This window comes from Thunnus albacares, chromosome 20, assembly GCF_914725855.1.
Source record: "Thunnus albacares chromosome 20, fThuAlb1.1, whole genome shotgun sequence".
Taxonomy (NCBI): domain Eukaryota; kingdom Metazoa; phylum Chordata; class Actinopteri; order Scombriformes; family Scombridae; genus Thunnus; species Thunnus albacares.
Window position 1 is genome coordinate 9,986,983 of NC_058125.1, and position 13,534 is coordinate 10,000,516.

A 13,534-nucleotide genomic window follows, 5' to 3' on the forward strand; every position below is an offset into this window, starting at 1 on the left:
TTAAGCGCAACCAGAAAGCCAATAAAAGATCTAGTTTTGCTACTTGACATTGTCTGATTGGCTAGCTGTCACCTCAAGCTCCGCCTCCCCCCTCGTACACTGGAGAGGAAGATGAGTAACTAGCCAGGACTGCTAAATCATGGCCACATTTATGGAACGATTAGCTTTTCTTCAGAAAGTAAGTGCTGTTTACAGTCATTATTAGTGGGGAAAACAATTAACAGCTGAATGGAGCATGATGAATATGACGCAGCGTTAATGTGTCTGTTTGAAGCTGTTTAGCTGTGCCATCATTAGCTTTGCTAGGAACTTAGCCTGGCTGCTAGCTAACAGCATGAAGAAACACATTTGGCATGTTTTTCTGCACATCCCAGGTTTGTTTTATTAAAGTATTATAGCAGAAGGAATGCATGCATCGGTTTTAACTGTCAAGTTGGGGGAAACTAAACTGGCTGTCACACCCCGGTGTCATGCCAAGTTTTGTTTCCATTTCAGACTTTATTATACAGTTTTGTGGACCATACAGTTGTCATGGGATACACACTTTTACACAGCACCGTCACTGTTAGCTTTGAACTTGTGTGATCTAGACTGTTGTCCACCATCTCTCCCTCCTTACTGAAGGTCCCGACTCTGATGAAGGCCACAGCAGATGATGAAAACCCATGTCCTGGCTACCTTTTCCAAGAGATTGGAAGTATCCTTTGGCAGCATCAGATGTGTTTCATCTAGCAGCCCTAACTCTGCAACTTCTGAAAGCCATGCAAATAATATGTTGGCTCACATGACTCAGTGCAAGTAAATTAATTTAGCTGAGAGCTGTATAAAATGGTTAAAAATTACACTTATTATCTGGATTAAAGTGTGGATAAGCTTATGAAGTGGAAATGAAATGGTAATGCTATGAACATTATGGTTGAAAGGGGTTGAAATGGCTGAAATCAAAGCTCAGTGATACATCTCATGAAAAGTGTTCAGTGAAAATAATTATAAAAGAAAAAAAAGCACATCCCCAATATCAACTCAAGAGTTAATGAGTTGCTAATAATGACATTCTGAGTCTATGACGCTACACAGTCATATCCTTGACCATCATCACACTGTAGAAATCTCCCATGAGTCTTCAGGTTGTGGTCAGTGTTTGTTGGAGTATCTTCTGGAGAGGCTGCAGGTGGAGTCCTGTCATGTCAAACTCAAGGTGAGAGCAGTGTTATAACTCACAATTCGTTCCATAAAATTGCATTAAGGTCGTCAGTCTATGAGTAACTCAAGGTTTTATTCCTGCTCCTGGTATTTTAAGGTGCTGAAGATCTTTGTCCATCTCTGTGGCCACGGCTCCAATCATTTCCTCACAGAACTCAGAAGGAATTCCACCTTCATCCAGCAAGCATCAGGTTAGACATCAGTCACTTTGAACTGTTTGCAACATTGAACTCTCTCAGCACTCTGCGGCCGCTCTGTCACCTGAATATTCATTTTGTTCGTTGCTGCTGGCTGTTTTCCTCTCTTAAGTTTACAGTGGCCCTCCTGATCCCATCCATGGCACAGCATTGTACCAGAAAGTGAGAAACACGGCACAGGTAAGACGTACAGAAGATTCTGTCTCATCATCATTTCAATACAAGTCATAAATCTGTGACAGCAAGGCAAACACACACTCAGTGTCTTATTTACCTGTTTGCAGGAAGTAGCCCGGCTGCTTTTCACAGACATGATTCCCACCAAAAGCGGTGTCTCCCCACTCAATATAGCCCCCCCAACAATGGGTGAGTAATAAAAAAATGTAACTTAATGAAGACGACGATACATGGCACACACCGTTAAGTAACACTGTCACGTAGGATTGGGGATTAAATCCAAATCCAGCATTGAATCTAATTACTGGATTCCATAAATACAATAGGTTCCCTGTGTCTCTCTGTTCAGGTATGGGCTCAGCAGCTTCCCACAGGTCAGGAATGCAGGGATTTGGATACAATCCAGGGAGGCAGGGGACAGGTGAGTGACACCGTTACCTCCATCACAGTTCACACAAATCGTATCTTCTTCTGTGTACATTTCTGTACCTTTTACTTTCTGTACCTGTGGCTGTCAGGAGGCAGTGACACCCTGCTGGATAAGATCCAGAAAGCTGCAGAGGTAGTGGCCAGTGCTGTCCTTCCCCCAACTGAGCACCAGGGCATCCGTCTCCATGACAACCATTATCGGGCCGTCGTGGCGCCCTCTGCGCCCATAGAGGTGGCCGTGCCAGCTTGTGCCTACAATCTGCCTGCTCGCAGACCAAAAGGTGAGACATTTTTAAAAATAATTTTTTAATATTTTATTTGCACACACATAATACATGGGCTTATGTTGGGCTAATGAAGCTTGAATCTCAAATCTTTAAGTGTTAAATACAGATGTGAATCATAAATGTTCACAGTGTCACCACTACCTACAGCAGTGACCCAGAGGTGCCCAGGGCAGGTGGGAGGTGGCTGGGAAGAGACAGACAGCGGAAACAGCTCCTCTCACAACTCTTCTCAGGACATCGCAGCCAACAGCCGGGCATCTGTGGGCAGCAAGTCAGCAGGCACCGGCAGCCAATCAGGGGCCAGTAGAGAAAGCAGTGGGGACCTATCTGAGCGGTGAGTGGCAAAGTCAACCAGTGACGTTTTAGAGCCAGTAGATTTATCTTGGAACGTCCCGTGTGCAGTTATGTCATGATTTCTAGGTCGCTGTGTGCAAATTAAATTGATCTATTGTTATTGTCACATCTCTCTTGAACTCTGTCTGCTCTTCAGGGTGGAAGCCTTGCAGTTGGGGGACTGTGGCCAAGAGATGGCGCTCATCAGCAGACTGTCTGAAGGCTCCAGAGTTTTCCTGTCCCGAGAGGAGAGCCAGCACTTCATCAAAGAGTCAGTGCATCCAAAATCAGATCAAGAGTAAAATAGTTTGAGCTAATTGTCCCTTTATGTACTATATTATATGTCTGTTTTCTTTCCCTTTTAACACAGTGTGTAATTGTTGGGATTTGTAGCCTGATTTCAGTCTTTTTTTTTAATCTGTCAGGTGCTCCATTCTTAACTGTGAGGTCGTGGTGGAGTTGCTCTCAAGCAGGCTTCAAGATCCATCAAACACCGTTAAGATGGTAATAATGTTTTACCATCTAGTGAACGCCTGTTTCTTAAAAATATTGTACAACCCTAATATATTGTATTTCTCCAATCCTGCAGCGGGCACTGTGTGCAGTAGCATGCCTCATGACCTCTGACCTCCTCTCTCTGGAGCAAATGTTTGCTGCTACACAGCGAAAGCTTCGTCAGCTAAGTGAAGGGCCACCTGGACCCGTGGCCAACAAAGCCACTAAGGTATAAAAGAGACAGTGAGAAAAAAGCTGCAAATGTTGAAAACTGATAGGACACAACTAGAGAATTTTTTTTTTCTTCTTATCTCCTCCTACCAGATTTTGCGACAGTTCGAGGCTCTGATTTGTGGATCTTTACATGCTACCAGGCAGGAGCAAACTGCAGCAGCAAGCAGCAGCAGCCATCAGGCACCATCTAATCAACTTCCTACATCTACATACTCAAACCTTTTACTTCAAACCCACTCTGCTGACGACAAAAACCTCAAACATTATCAGGTAAAGGACCTCCAGCCTGATATCTCACCTGCAGATATCAATCACCCACCTTCCCCTTCTAGTCTGGCCCGCAGCGGCTCCCCAGGGGAGCCGATGAATGACGATGACAAGGGGTCTCTCATTCAGCAAGAGTTAACGCAAAGCCAGGTAGAACCTGTCAGGACTGCTGAGGTTAAACCAGCGGCTGAAGATCAAGAGTGTAACACAGACAGGAGCTCTTCCCCTCCCTCTGAGCTGCAGAGTGAGCAGCCCTGTGTGAGCAGACTGTCCCTGTTCAGTGGTATGGAGCTGGTGACCAAGGGAAGACCGCTGTGTGACAGGCGTCTCAGTGAGGGAGAGACATCCCAGACAGAGACTGATACGGAGAATGACACTTTAAGGGAGAATCAAGCTGTGGATACCTCTGACAGTCCAGTGGACTCGTCTCTCCCTTGCATCAGTAAAACCAGTGAGGATGCTTCTTCAATTTGCAGTCCAGTTGTATCTGGTAGCAGCCAACCAGTATCAGCCTTCTCATTTCTCAACTTTTGACTACAGAGAGACCAACTTTTTACAGCTGGAACTGTTAAACCAATGATGTCAAAAAGTATTTCCTTTCAGAAATATATTTAATTGTATGAACGAACATCAGATCTGTAAGGTTATAATTAAATAGACAGCTTATTCACTCACGTTTGGGTTTTCCGTTCTTATCTGTATGGTGCCTCCTCGGAAGCTGTATTTTAGCAGCAGCTTGAGTCAGGAGAAAAAAAATTCTTTTAAGTATGGATGGGTGCAATCCTGCTGTCTGTTTGTGTCTAATTTCTCACAAGCATTTCACAAGTATGGTTGTCTTGAATTACAGGTTATTACTGACAGTTGCTTTATCTCAGGATTCCTTTTAGGTAATTGAAACAACTTGTACGCCTCTGCAGCACGCCGTGAACCTCTGAGGGGGAGAATCCCTCCATGTGTAATTTGCACTACAATTGCTTTTCTTATGGATTCATAAACCTACAAATGAGAGTTGTCTTCCACTCTTTTTTTTTTTTTTTTTGGTACTAAGCTATTACATTATGTTAATGTAAATGTTGTCTGAGTGTTAGTTTACAAATTATTTATTACGTCTAGCCTGTATTGATTAAAACACACTATGCTTATAAAACACTTGTTTGGGGAACTAATGGAGGAAATAATTATTGAGATTAGTGTGTGTGTGTGTGGAACTGTGTTAGGCTAAAAATCTGCAAGCAGCATAATGCAAAATATCTGCAACTTCATGTCACCAAATAAAAACCTTCAGTATCTCACCATTGTTATTTCAGTGATATACTGTACTGCAGTGTTGAGTACTGTGGAATGTAGTATGAATTACAGGTCCAAATGGTAATCCAGCCTACCAGTATGAACAATGAATGCTACTTGTGTTTTTTTTGTTTGTTTCAGTGAACTCAAGCCATGCTGTTGCACATGTACAGTAAGAATGCTGATGAACAATAAAACATGCTGTATTTTTTTGTTACAGCACTAACCATTACATAAATGTAACAGTGTGTTTAATAAAACTGTAAATTTATCAGTGACATGTTGCAGACTTCGCTTTCAGCAACGCTTTATTTCAATGTCAAATGATTTGGAAAATTACATAAAATATGAATCACTATCACATCTTATTTTATTTGCAACACAGTGTACTGGTCATATTAAACCATCCATAAACCAGTATGGGTGACAGGCTTTATGACACACGCATACACACGATATGTTGAATGTTTAAAAGAAGTAAACACCTGGTAACTAATCTGGAGAGCCTTTTCTCGAGGGCTTATTTTTGTTAGGAGTCCTACGCTGAGCACGCCACTGACTGAGCCACAGACTCCTGTGCTTGCTGTCACAGCTCTATAATTAGCCAGGGTCTAATCTGAGGTTGGATTTTGGTGGTGAGGCTCATGAAGATTCTCTGTTCTGTTACCTTGAACCCACAGACCTACCACACCTAAATGTTCTTGAATCATTAAAATAGTGAAAATTACCTGCAAAGAACAGTATCTAACTTTATCACTTTGGTTAGAGAAAACACATAAGGCCTAAAATGTTGTTTAACAGGATTGTTTTGGCAATGCTCTTTGGGAGTTAATCTGTTGGCCTCCATCGACAACTCCCACTCCACAGACACAAACATGCGACTGACTTCCCCGGTTGAGAGTAAACAGAATGAGGAGTTATTGAGTAAAGTGCTTCGCTTTATTTAGTTTTGCAAGCACTTTGGATTATCACACTTTTCTTGTGATTAGCACCAATGAAAATGTCCACGCATCATCAACGCACGCATGTTAAGAGAATGATACCTCTTTATAAAGTGCACAGGGTGCGTGCACACACACACACACGCACGCACACACACGCACAAACACACATACACATCAATACTGCACAGTAAACCACAGTGGCTGGGCCATGGAAAGGCGGATGTGCTTATGGTCTTCACAAATGGTACATGGCAAGGTGGGGATGAGCCTTCATGCCCAAAATCTGTAAACCTCCCCACACATCATCCCCTTCCCCCTGACCCGAGTGTGTCGCTTGAGGCTTTCAAGGAGGGGCCACCGTGCTGCTAAAGTCAGCACTGATGGGCGAGGGACTAAAGGTCAGGAAAGGGGTCACAGGTCACGGTCATGTCGAGCCCGGACGTCCTCTGGTCTGCAGACTGCTGAAGTGCGCCTCCCTCAGGACTCTGTTGATGTAGTCATAGGAGACACTGCTGCCGTCTCCATGGAAACCGTGCTGCAAGGAGCTGGCAGAGTCTTCAGGCTTTGGGCTGAGTGAGGACTGGGAGATGCAGTTGTTCTGGCTGTGTATGCATGGCCTGGTGGTGGCCACTATTGCTCTCTCTGGACTGCTGATCCCATTACTGCTGTCACTGCTGGAAGACTGCAAACAGAGATCCAGAGATGGGCTTTGATTTTCAGCCTTGTGGACGGATGCAGATGCTGTAAATAAAACATCCTGAGCTTTTCCTGGCATTTTAGCTGTGCATGTGCAATGCAGAGTCACATGTATTCATATGGTCTATCCATAAATGTCAGTGGGCTTTACACTATAAACTGAGAGATAAATGACCTCAGTGGAAAATTTGCTTTTCTCTCTAGTATTGACCTTGATCACACATTCCAATGAAATCTGGGTAAACCTGTGCCTGAGTGATGCTCTAAAGATCTAAGAAAGAATCATTTCAGCCTCACCTCTGAGTCCAAATCTGACACAAGCAGGCTGGGACCCCCTCCTGACCTCTTGGCCTGAGGACTCAGCTGCTGGTCCTCCTCACTGTCACAGCTACGGTGACGCTTCCTGTGAAAAACAGGAATGGAAGAAGATAAGAGTATTGTAGAGTGAACATGTGAAGTGAAGGAGATAGTGTGACAGGAACGATGCAGAGAGGGGGGGTGGAGGATTGGGCGGAGAAAGGCAGAGTACCAGAAAGAGGAGACCAAAAATAGCAACACACACACACTCAGGCAGTTACATGATCAGACATGTGGCACTCCCATTATAAGAACACATTGATTAACATACCTTCACTTGGGTATATACAGAGCTGAAGGGACAAGTCTAAGTAAGTCCACTTCATTGTGTGATCAGACTATATTGTGTGGTGGGATTAGGGCTATTATATAATAAGATTCAAGCTCCAAGATGTTTATTGTCAATGCGGTTATACAAGTACAATCATGTTAAATACTTTGGCTGGGAAGCTCCATTACAGAAAAACAGTAAATACATATACGTATATAAAGACATACAAAATATAATATAATATATAAAGCAATAAATATGTAAATGTATATGTTTAGGGAAAATGTATACATTTAAAGATATATACATACATACACACACATATATTCTGTCTTACATATATGTGTGTATTTATGTACGTGTGTGTGTGTATATACACACACACACACACACACACACACACACACACACACACACACATATATATATAATATATATATAAAGGCAGGACAACGTGATTTAGTTACAATGTTGTCTTTTTAGTCAAGGTAAATGTAATACTGTATGTAATAATGAGTATTATGAGTGTGTAATAATGAGTACTAAAAAAGCAAGATGTGTGAAAATGGCTTTACCTGTTGTCAGTCAGCATTTCTGCAGTCTTGACGGATGTTGGCAAATATGAAGGTTGACACTCCTTGTGAGCCGGGACTTGTTTTAAAGCTTTGGTCGGGTTACAGCTCCACGACCATATCGGAGAAAATCAGTATGGCAAGCTCCCTCTCATCTCATCAGGCGGTGCAGAATGTGAGAGTAAAGCCGGCTGAAGCACAGATCGACGGCTGCGGTTGAGTTCAGACCTGTCACCGCTACCGTTGTAACAGCTAGTTGTCAAGCTAACTACTTCAGCTAACTGACCTACTGCTGCCGCCGCTGCCGCTGCTCTATGCTAAACTTCTTCCGCTTTCGTATTCCGTCCACTTGCCGTTAATTGTGGTTAACGGTTTGCCTGGAACTCGACGACAACGTGACACAAGAAACCGAATAAGTAAAGTTAAAGCTAAATTAAGGTTTAACGCTGTCAGAAGTAGGAAAACCGACACTTCGGTGTTGTTAACTGTGTCATAGTGACGAGCTCGTCTTCGCTGAAGAGAAGAGCTCCACCCCTCTGTTTACATGACGTCACTAGTATAACCACGAAGCCGCTTCCTGTGGTGATGAACTCTGAGCTAAGATATAATCTCGTTTTTAGCTTCTGTCTTCCCGAATTAGCTGATTAATTTATCGTAAGAGATGGAACTTTGATATCATGTTGAAAATCGGCTTTTCCGTTGTTTAATGTAAGAGTTGCAACGTGTTGTATGCTGACTAGATAGTTATCTCACAAGTCGTCATTAGCCTAAATGTGAAATACTGTATATCTACTGTTTGTGCACAGGCAGGTTTATATTTACATCTATACACCCTCTACGTTTGGTCCTTGGAGATTTTAGTTCGCTAGAATTTAGCTATGTATTCACATATTCATATGTTTATTATTTTATATGCTGAAACTAGGGCTGAAATAAACTATTATTTTCATGTTCATTTAATCTGCCGATTATTTTCTCGATTCATCGATTTATTGTTTCGTCTAAAATGTTGAAATGAAAATAGTGAAAATTACCCTTTTTTATGTTAAAATTCAACACAGTCAAAGTTGACATCTGCATATGTCTTTTTGTTTGACCAGTCCACAACGATAATGATAATCAGTTCAATGTCATTTATGACCAAGAAAAGCATTAAATTATCTCACCTGAGAACTTGAAAACAGCAGATTTTTGACACTTCAGCTTCAAAAATGGCTAAAATGATTAATTGATTATCAAAATAGTTGCTGATTAATTTTCTGTCATTCGACTAATTGATTAATCGACTAATCGCTCCAGCTCTATCTTAAACCTATGTTAAACTCCCTATAATGCTGTAGCCTATATGCTGTTTTGCATAACTTCAATGTGCTACAACTTATACTTTCTTAAAAACTTTGACTTATGCATTCCAGCCCAACATGTAGTGTATTAACTGTCCTATGTACATTTTTCTTTGCTAGCAGCCTCCTGTGTGGCTTGGTATAGGATACCAGGACACATTTTAGTCATTAGAATCTAGTTTTCATTGTTACGCCTCTTTCAAATACAGTTTTTCATAAACATCCATAGGTTACCATATAGGGTCAGGTACCCAAACAGCAGCAGGGAACAAAAGGAACAAGAATGATCTCTGCATGATGGAAAAGTTATGTTATAAATTTCACATTGATTCATCTGTAGTCATGTTAATGCTGTATATCTCTCCCGCAGATGAAGGTGATACAACACTCTGTGGAGACACTGAAAACAGCTTTGGTCTCTAATCATCAGGACCTGGTTAAACTTTACAGTAAACACACAAAAGAAGAACGGCGTCTTCTGGAGGAGGGATTCCACTCAGGGCAGCATGGTTCCCTTTTCCAGCCCATCACAGTGCATTCTGACTCAGACTGGATTCCCGCTCACCCCGAGGAGCCTCAAGACTTTGGGAGCTTCTACAGAGACCCTTACCGCAAGACCCCCAGTGCTAGCTACAATACCATTTACATTCAGACTATAGGTTAGTTTGTTTGTTAAAGCCTCTGTATTCCTCGCTTCTAGAGAAGTTTGTGAGTGTATGTGTGTGAGAATGTTCTCACAGCTTTAGCACCAATAAGATATAAATGAGCTATTTACACTGACTGACATAGTACATAGGAAAGGCCATGTAATAATGCATAACTCATTAAAAATAAATCTGTCACCATGCAAATGATACTGTGGTTTACGCAGATTAATAAGGCATGTACAGTATGGTTTACAGTTATTTTTGGACTCTATGTGCAGCATGTCACACTGTTGTTAGCCTTAATTCAATACTATGTTTCTTGTAGGTTCCTTTGGAGAGGCGGGGGCCCGGACAGACCAGTATGTGGAGTGGCTCAGAGAATACTGCCAGGCCTTCTTCTATGGTCTTGCTGTTAAGTTGCTGCCAGCGGTTACTGTTGCTGAAACAGGGTGCTCTTTCAGGGTTAACAGTAACTCACACAACCTTCAGATCCTCACTGGTAAGTTGGGAGTTTCTGCTCTTAATTTTGGCAAGTCTACAATCATACCATAGTCTTGCGATACCAGACAATCAGAGATCTCCGCTTACCGAAATCTGGGGATTTCTAAACTCACAGTAGTTGCTTGAACGGCGGCGAGTACAGCTAACAAACCTACACCCCTTACATTTTGTCAAGGACACGCCTTACCAGAAAAAATGTTCTCCCCCCATTGTCCTCCGTCGTGAACTGCATGTCACTGCCAAAAATGTGAAGGGCCACCCTAAAGACTTCAGATTGGTTCTGCAGTTCAGGGTTTTTTGTAAACTCTTTATTGTTTCTACCCAGTTTTAACTACAAAACTTGGGAGATTGCCCTCAGTGTCTATGAGCGAAGCATTTAGAGACTGAACTGTGCGTCTAATCATACCATATCCATCCCTATTAGTGTTTTGTCATCATTGTATTCTCTTGAAATTTAGGTGACTTGCTACGATTTCTGGGCAACAGGAAACCAAAAGATGCTTTTTGCATTGTTGGAATTACAATGATTGACCTCTACCCCAAAGACTCCTGGAATTTTGTCTTTGGACAGGCTTCTCTCAGTAAGGGTAAGATTTTACAATGTCTTAACTAAGAAAATACAACTTTCTCAGTGATTAGAATGGAAACATGTTAGCACACAAAACTACTACAGAATACCACAGAAGAGGGAATCAGTAAATATAGCTTTATCAAAAATGTTGATGTAAATAATACACATATAATTGATAATCAGTACTCTTCTTTTATGGAGCATTACGTTTCTGATAATGTAGTGTGGTTGAGCAGCCACAAGATGGTGCTGAAGTGAAATACATCCAGGAGAGATTTTATCTTCCTCACTGTTGATTCTTATCTGTGTTTACAGGAATGGGTGTTTTCAGCTTTGCCAGGTATGATGACTATTTCTACACCAGAAGTTATGCGGGGAGGCTGAAGAAACAGCTTAAGCCAAAACAAGGGGACTATTCTGTGTTTGATGGATATTACACCCCCCCCCATCACCAGCATTCTGCTGCTTCGGTCCTGCAAGGTTACTAACAAACATGCTCCTCCTCACTTAGTGTTGGTACTATGAACTTTGGAGTGGTCTCGTCAAAGGTCCTCCATTGCTTCTTTTTATCAATATTGGTGATTAGAGGACTCAATACTAATGAAAAAAAAAACATTTAACTTCTGTGCTTGTGTTTGTTTGTTTGTTTGTTTATTTTTTTGGTCAGAAAAATACAAACTTTAATCATTTCTTTCCAGACAATGACCCATGAGATTGGCCATATGTTTGGAATAAAGCATTGCCAGTGGTTGAACTGTGTCATGCAGGGCTCCAACCACCTGGAGGAGTCAGATCGTAGGCCTCTGGATTTCTGTCCCATCTGCCTTCGAAAGCTACAGGTCTCAATTGGCTTTCAAATAGCCGAAAGATATAAGGTAAAAAAATACATTTTTCAAGGAACAATAGTCTTATGTAAAGCAGCTGACAGTACAGTGCTGCTCCGGTGTCATAATTAAGATATAACCATCATCATATTAACTGGTAGACAAGGTATTGTTAGACTAAATAGCTTCAGCTGATTCTCTCATAGATTATATAGTACATCCTCAATGGTACAGGAGGCCTAGTCATGATATACTCCATGCCAAAATAGTTTTTGTTAGCTTAATTTGAGTGCTCACTTACTTAAGTCAGTGAGTTCAGTCTAAGGGTCACATGACAAATTAAGCCTGATTATTTCAACCCACTTTCTGGCTCTTTCTAGCACGGCACCAAGAATGTTCCCAGCTGCCTGGGTTCAAAAGAGGTCTTTAAAACAGACTGAATTTTAAGTGTAGATATTGGAAGACATATTCTACACTAAATTCACAGTGACTGCTTGAATTTTAACCATAATTGTATATTTCACTTGCAGTGAGCGCATAAACTTTTTCTCTTAGAAATGATTTTGTTTTGCTTATATGCACTGTATCTGTTACTATGGTAACTTTACTGTACACTCTAGTGATTTGTTGCAACATGTACTTTTTTTCTTTTTTTTTTTACAGAGAAGCTTCTGGTTATTCTTAATAATAAGATGTTAATACCAAATGCATTGACAAAATTAGATCCATTTTGGTTTTTGTTCTTTTTTAAAGTGATTATCTGTGTTCATCAGGCCTTAATGCACTGGATGGAGGAGGATCAGAGTCAAACATCCACACCAGAGGAGGCCTCTGCCTCTCAGCTCCACTTTCCCAAACCCACTGAAGCCTTTCATACATCCAAACTGTGGCTCTGCAGGTGCCTGGACATACTGGAAAAAAATGAACGATAGGACTTGCCCATAACTCTGGGTAAGATCTAGGCAGAGTAGGATGTCTATATGCATGTAGCATGTACTATGCATCATTTACTCTGTGCTTAACATTTCTGCTGCTGTTTGGTTTCAAAACAAAATCTTGATGTTGTTATGATTGTTACACCCAATTTCAGAATGACAACAAGGCCTTATATTTTGTGTGAGGGGTATTGGCTGCCCATAGCAATATGTCTAGAAGAGACTCTTTATATTTAATATTCATTTATATACTAAGTGAACACCTGTGGGCATGTGTGTGTCTAGACAAAATTAAACTGTATGTTCAGTTCAGTGTTGTTTTTTAACCAATGTTGTAAGTATTTACATTTATTTTTCTATGTGAACTGAAGGTACAAAAGCATTTAGCTACAACTGACATGAAGTGAACATGATGGGGTCATGTGACACATCTCATCCACTCTTGAAAAAACTTGTTCATTGTTGGTTTGTTGCCTCTTAGCTTGAGTTTTTATAAGTTCTGAGATCAATTTATTTGAATGTTTGGTACAGTGGCTTTATAAATGATCTGGTTGAAGTGTATTAAAATGTTAATTTATCATATGTGAAAGGTAAATATTTATAAAAATAAACAATTACACATAATTTAGATGCTCAAATCACTGTTGTTTATTGTGATTGAACACATTTTCATTACAAAAATTTTTACCTCTCACATCACATAACAGTGCATTGTCAGCTTGGTGACAGTTTGATGAACAATAAACACTTTTAACCACACGTTTTCTCCTGAGCTTCATGTATTTTCTATAACACAATCTTTCAATAGATTTCATGTTACAGAAGCTGTGCAATTAATTGTTTTCGCGGCTACATTTGCTTCACAGTATTTTTCTGGCTATCATTATGGTATCGATCACCAGCAGGTTTAGTTTATCAAGTTTAAGTGTTACAGTTAAGTTTAGTGTTCTTCTGTCTGGAACAT

The 13,534-nt window shown here is 41.0% G+C and overlaps 3 protein-coding genes across 6 annotated transcripts; 2 read left to right on the forward strand and 1 right to left on the reverse strand.

The window, feature by feature from the left end:
• The first annotated feature begins 18 nt into the window (after positions 1-18).
• On the forward strand, positions 19-4,912 carry tepsin (TEPSIN adaptor related protein complex 4 accessory protein). Of its 4 annotated transcripts, none has more exons than XM_044337058.1 (13): positions 19-178; positions 625-697; positions 1,107-1,198; positions 1,301-1,394; positions 1,513-1,580; positions 1,685-1,766; positions 1,927-1,998; positions 2,096-2,287; positions 2,423-2,627; positions 2,784-2,897; positions 3,052-3,130; positions 3,216-3,350; positions 3,446-4,912. In XM_044337058.1, exons 1-13 carry the CDS (start codon positions 140-142, stop codon positions 4,154-4,156), a joined length of 1,956 nt encoding a protein of 651 aa, XP_044192993.1. In that variant the 5' UTR covers positions 19-139; the 3' UTR covers positions 4,157-4,912. The 4 variants fall into 4 exon arrangements, with proteins under 4 accessions (XP_044192993.1, XP_044192995.1, XP_044192994.1 ...); XM_044337060.1 differs by having other exon boundaries at positions 2,441-2,627; XM_044337059.1 differs by having other exon boundaries at positions 2,099-2,287.
• Positions 4,913-5,255: 343 nt separating this feature from the next.
• On the reverse strand, positions 5,256-8,248 carry si:dkey-21c1.1 (uncharacterized protein LOC100150256 homolog). Its single transcript, XM_044337069.1, has 3 exons — positions 7,753-8,248; positions 6,847-6,952; positions 5,256-6,535 (listed from the first exon to the last, which is right to left on the reverse strand). The coding sequence occupies exons 1-3, from the start codon at positions 7,767-7,769 to the stop codon at positions 6,278-6,280; spliced, it is 381 nt and encodes a 126-aa protein (XP_044193004.1). The 5' UTR covers positions 7,770-8,248; the 3' UTR covers positions 5,256-6,277.
• A 70-nt stretch (positions 8,249-8,318) lies between these two features.
• Positions 8,319-13,329, forward strand: LOC122970804 (archaemetzincin-2). Its single transcript, XM_044337068.1, is given in 8 exon segments — positions 8,319-8,403; positions 9,463-9,751; positions 10,065-10,238; positions 10,699-10,827; positions 11,127-11,251; positions 11,253-11,291; positions 11,510-11,686; positions 12,409-13,329. Coding segments are annotated over 7 exon segments (1,092 nt in total). The 5' UTR covers positions 8,319-8,403; the 3' UTR covers positions 12,568-13,329.
• The last annotated feature ends 205 nt before the right edge of the window (positions 13,330-13,534 follow it).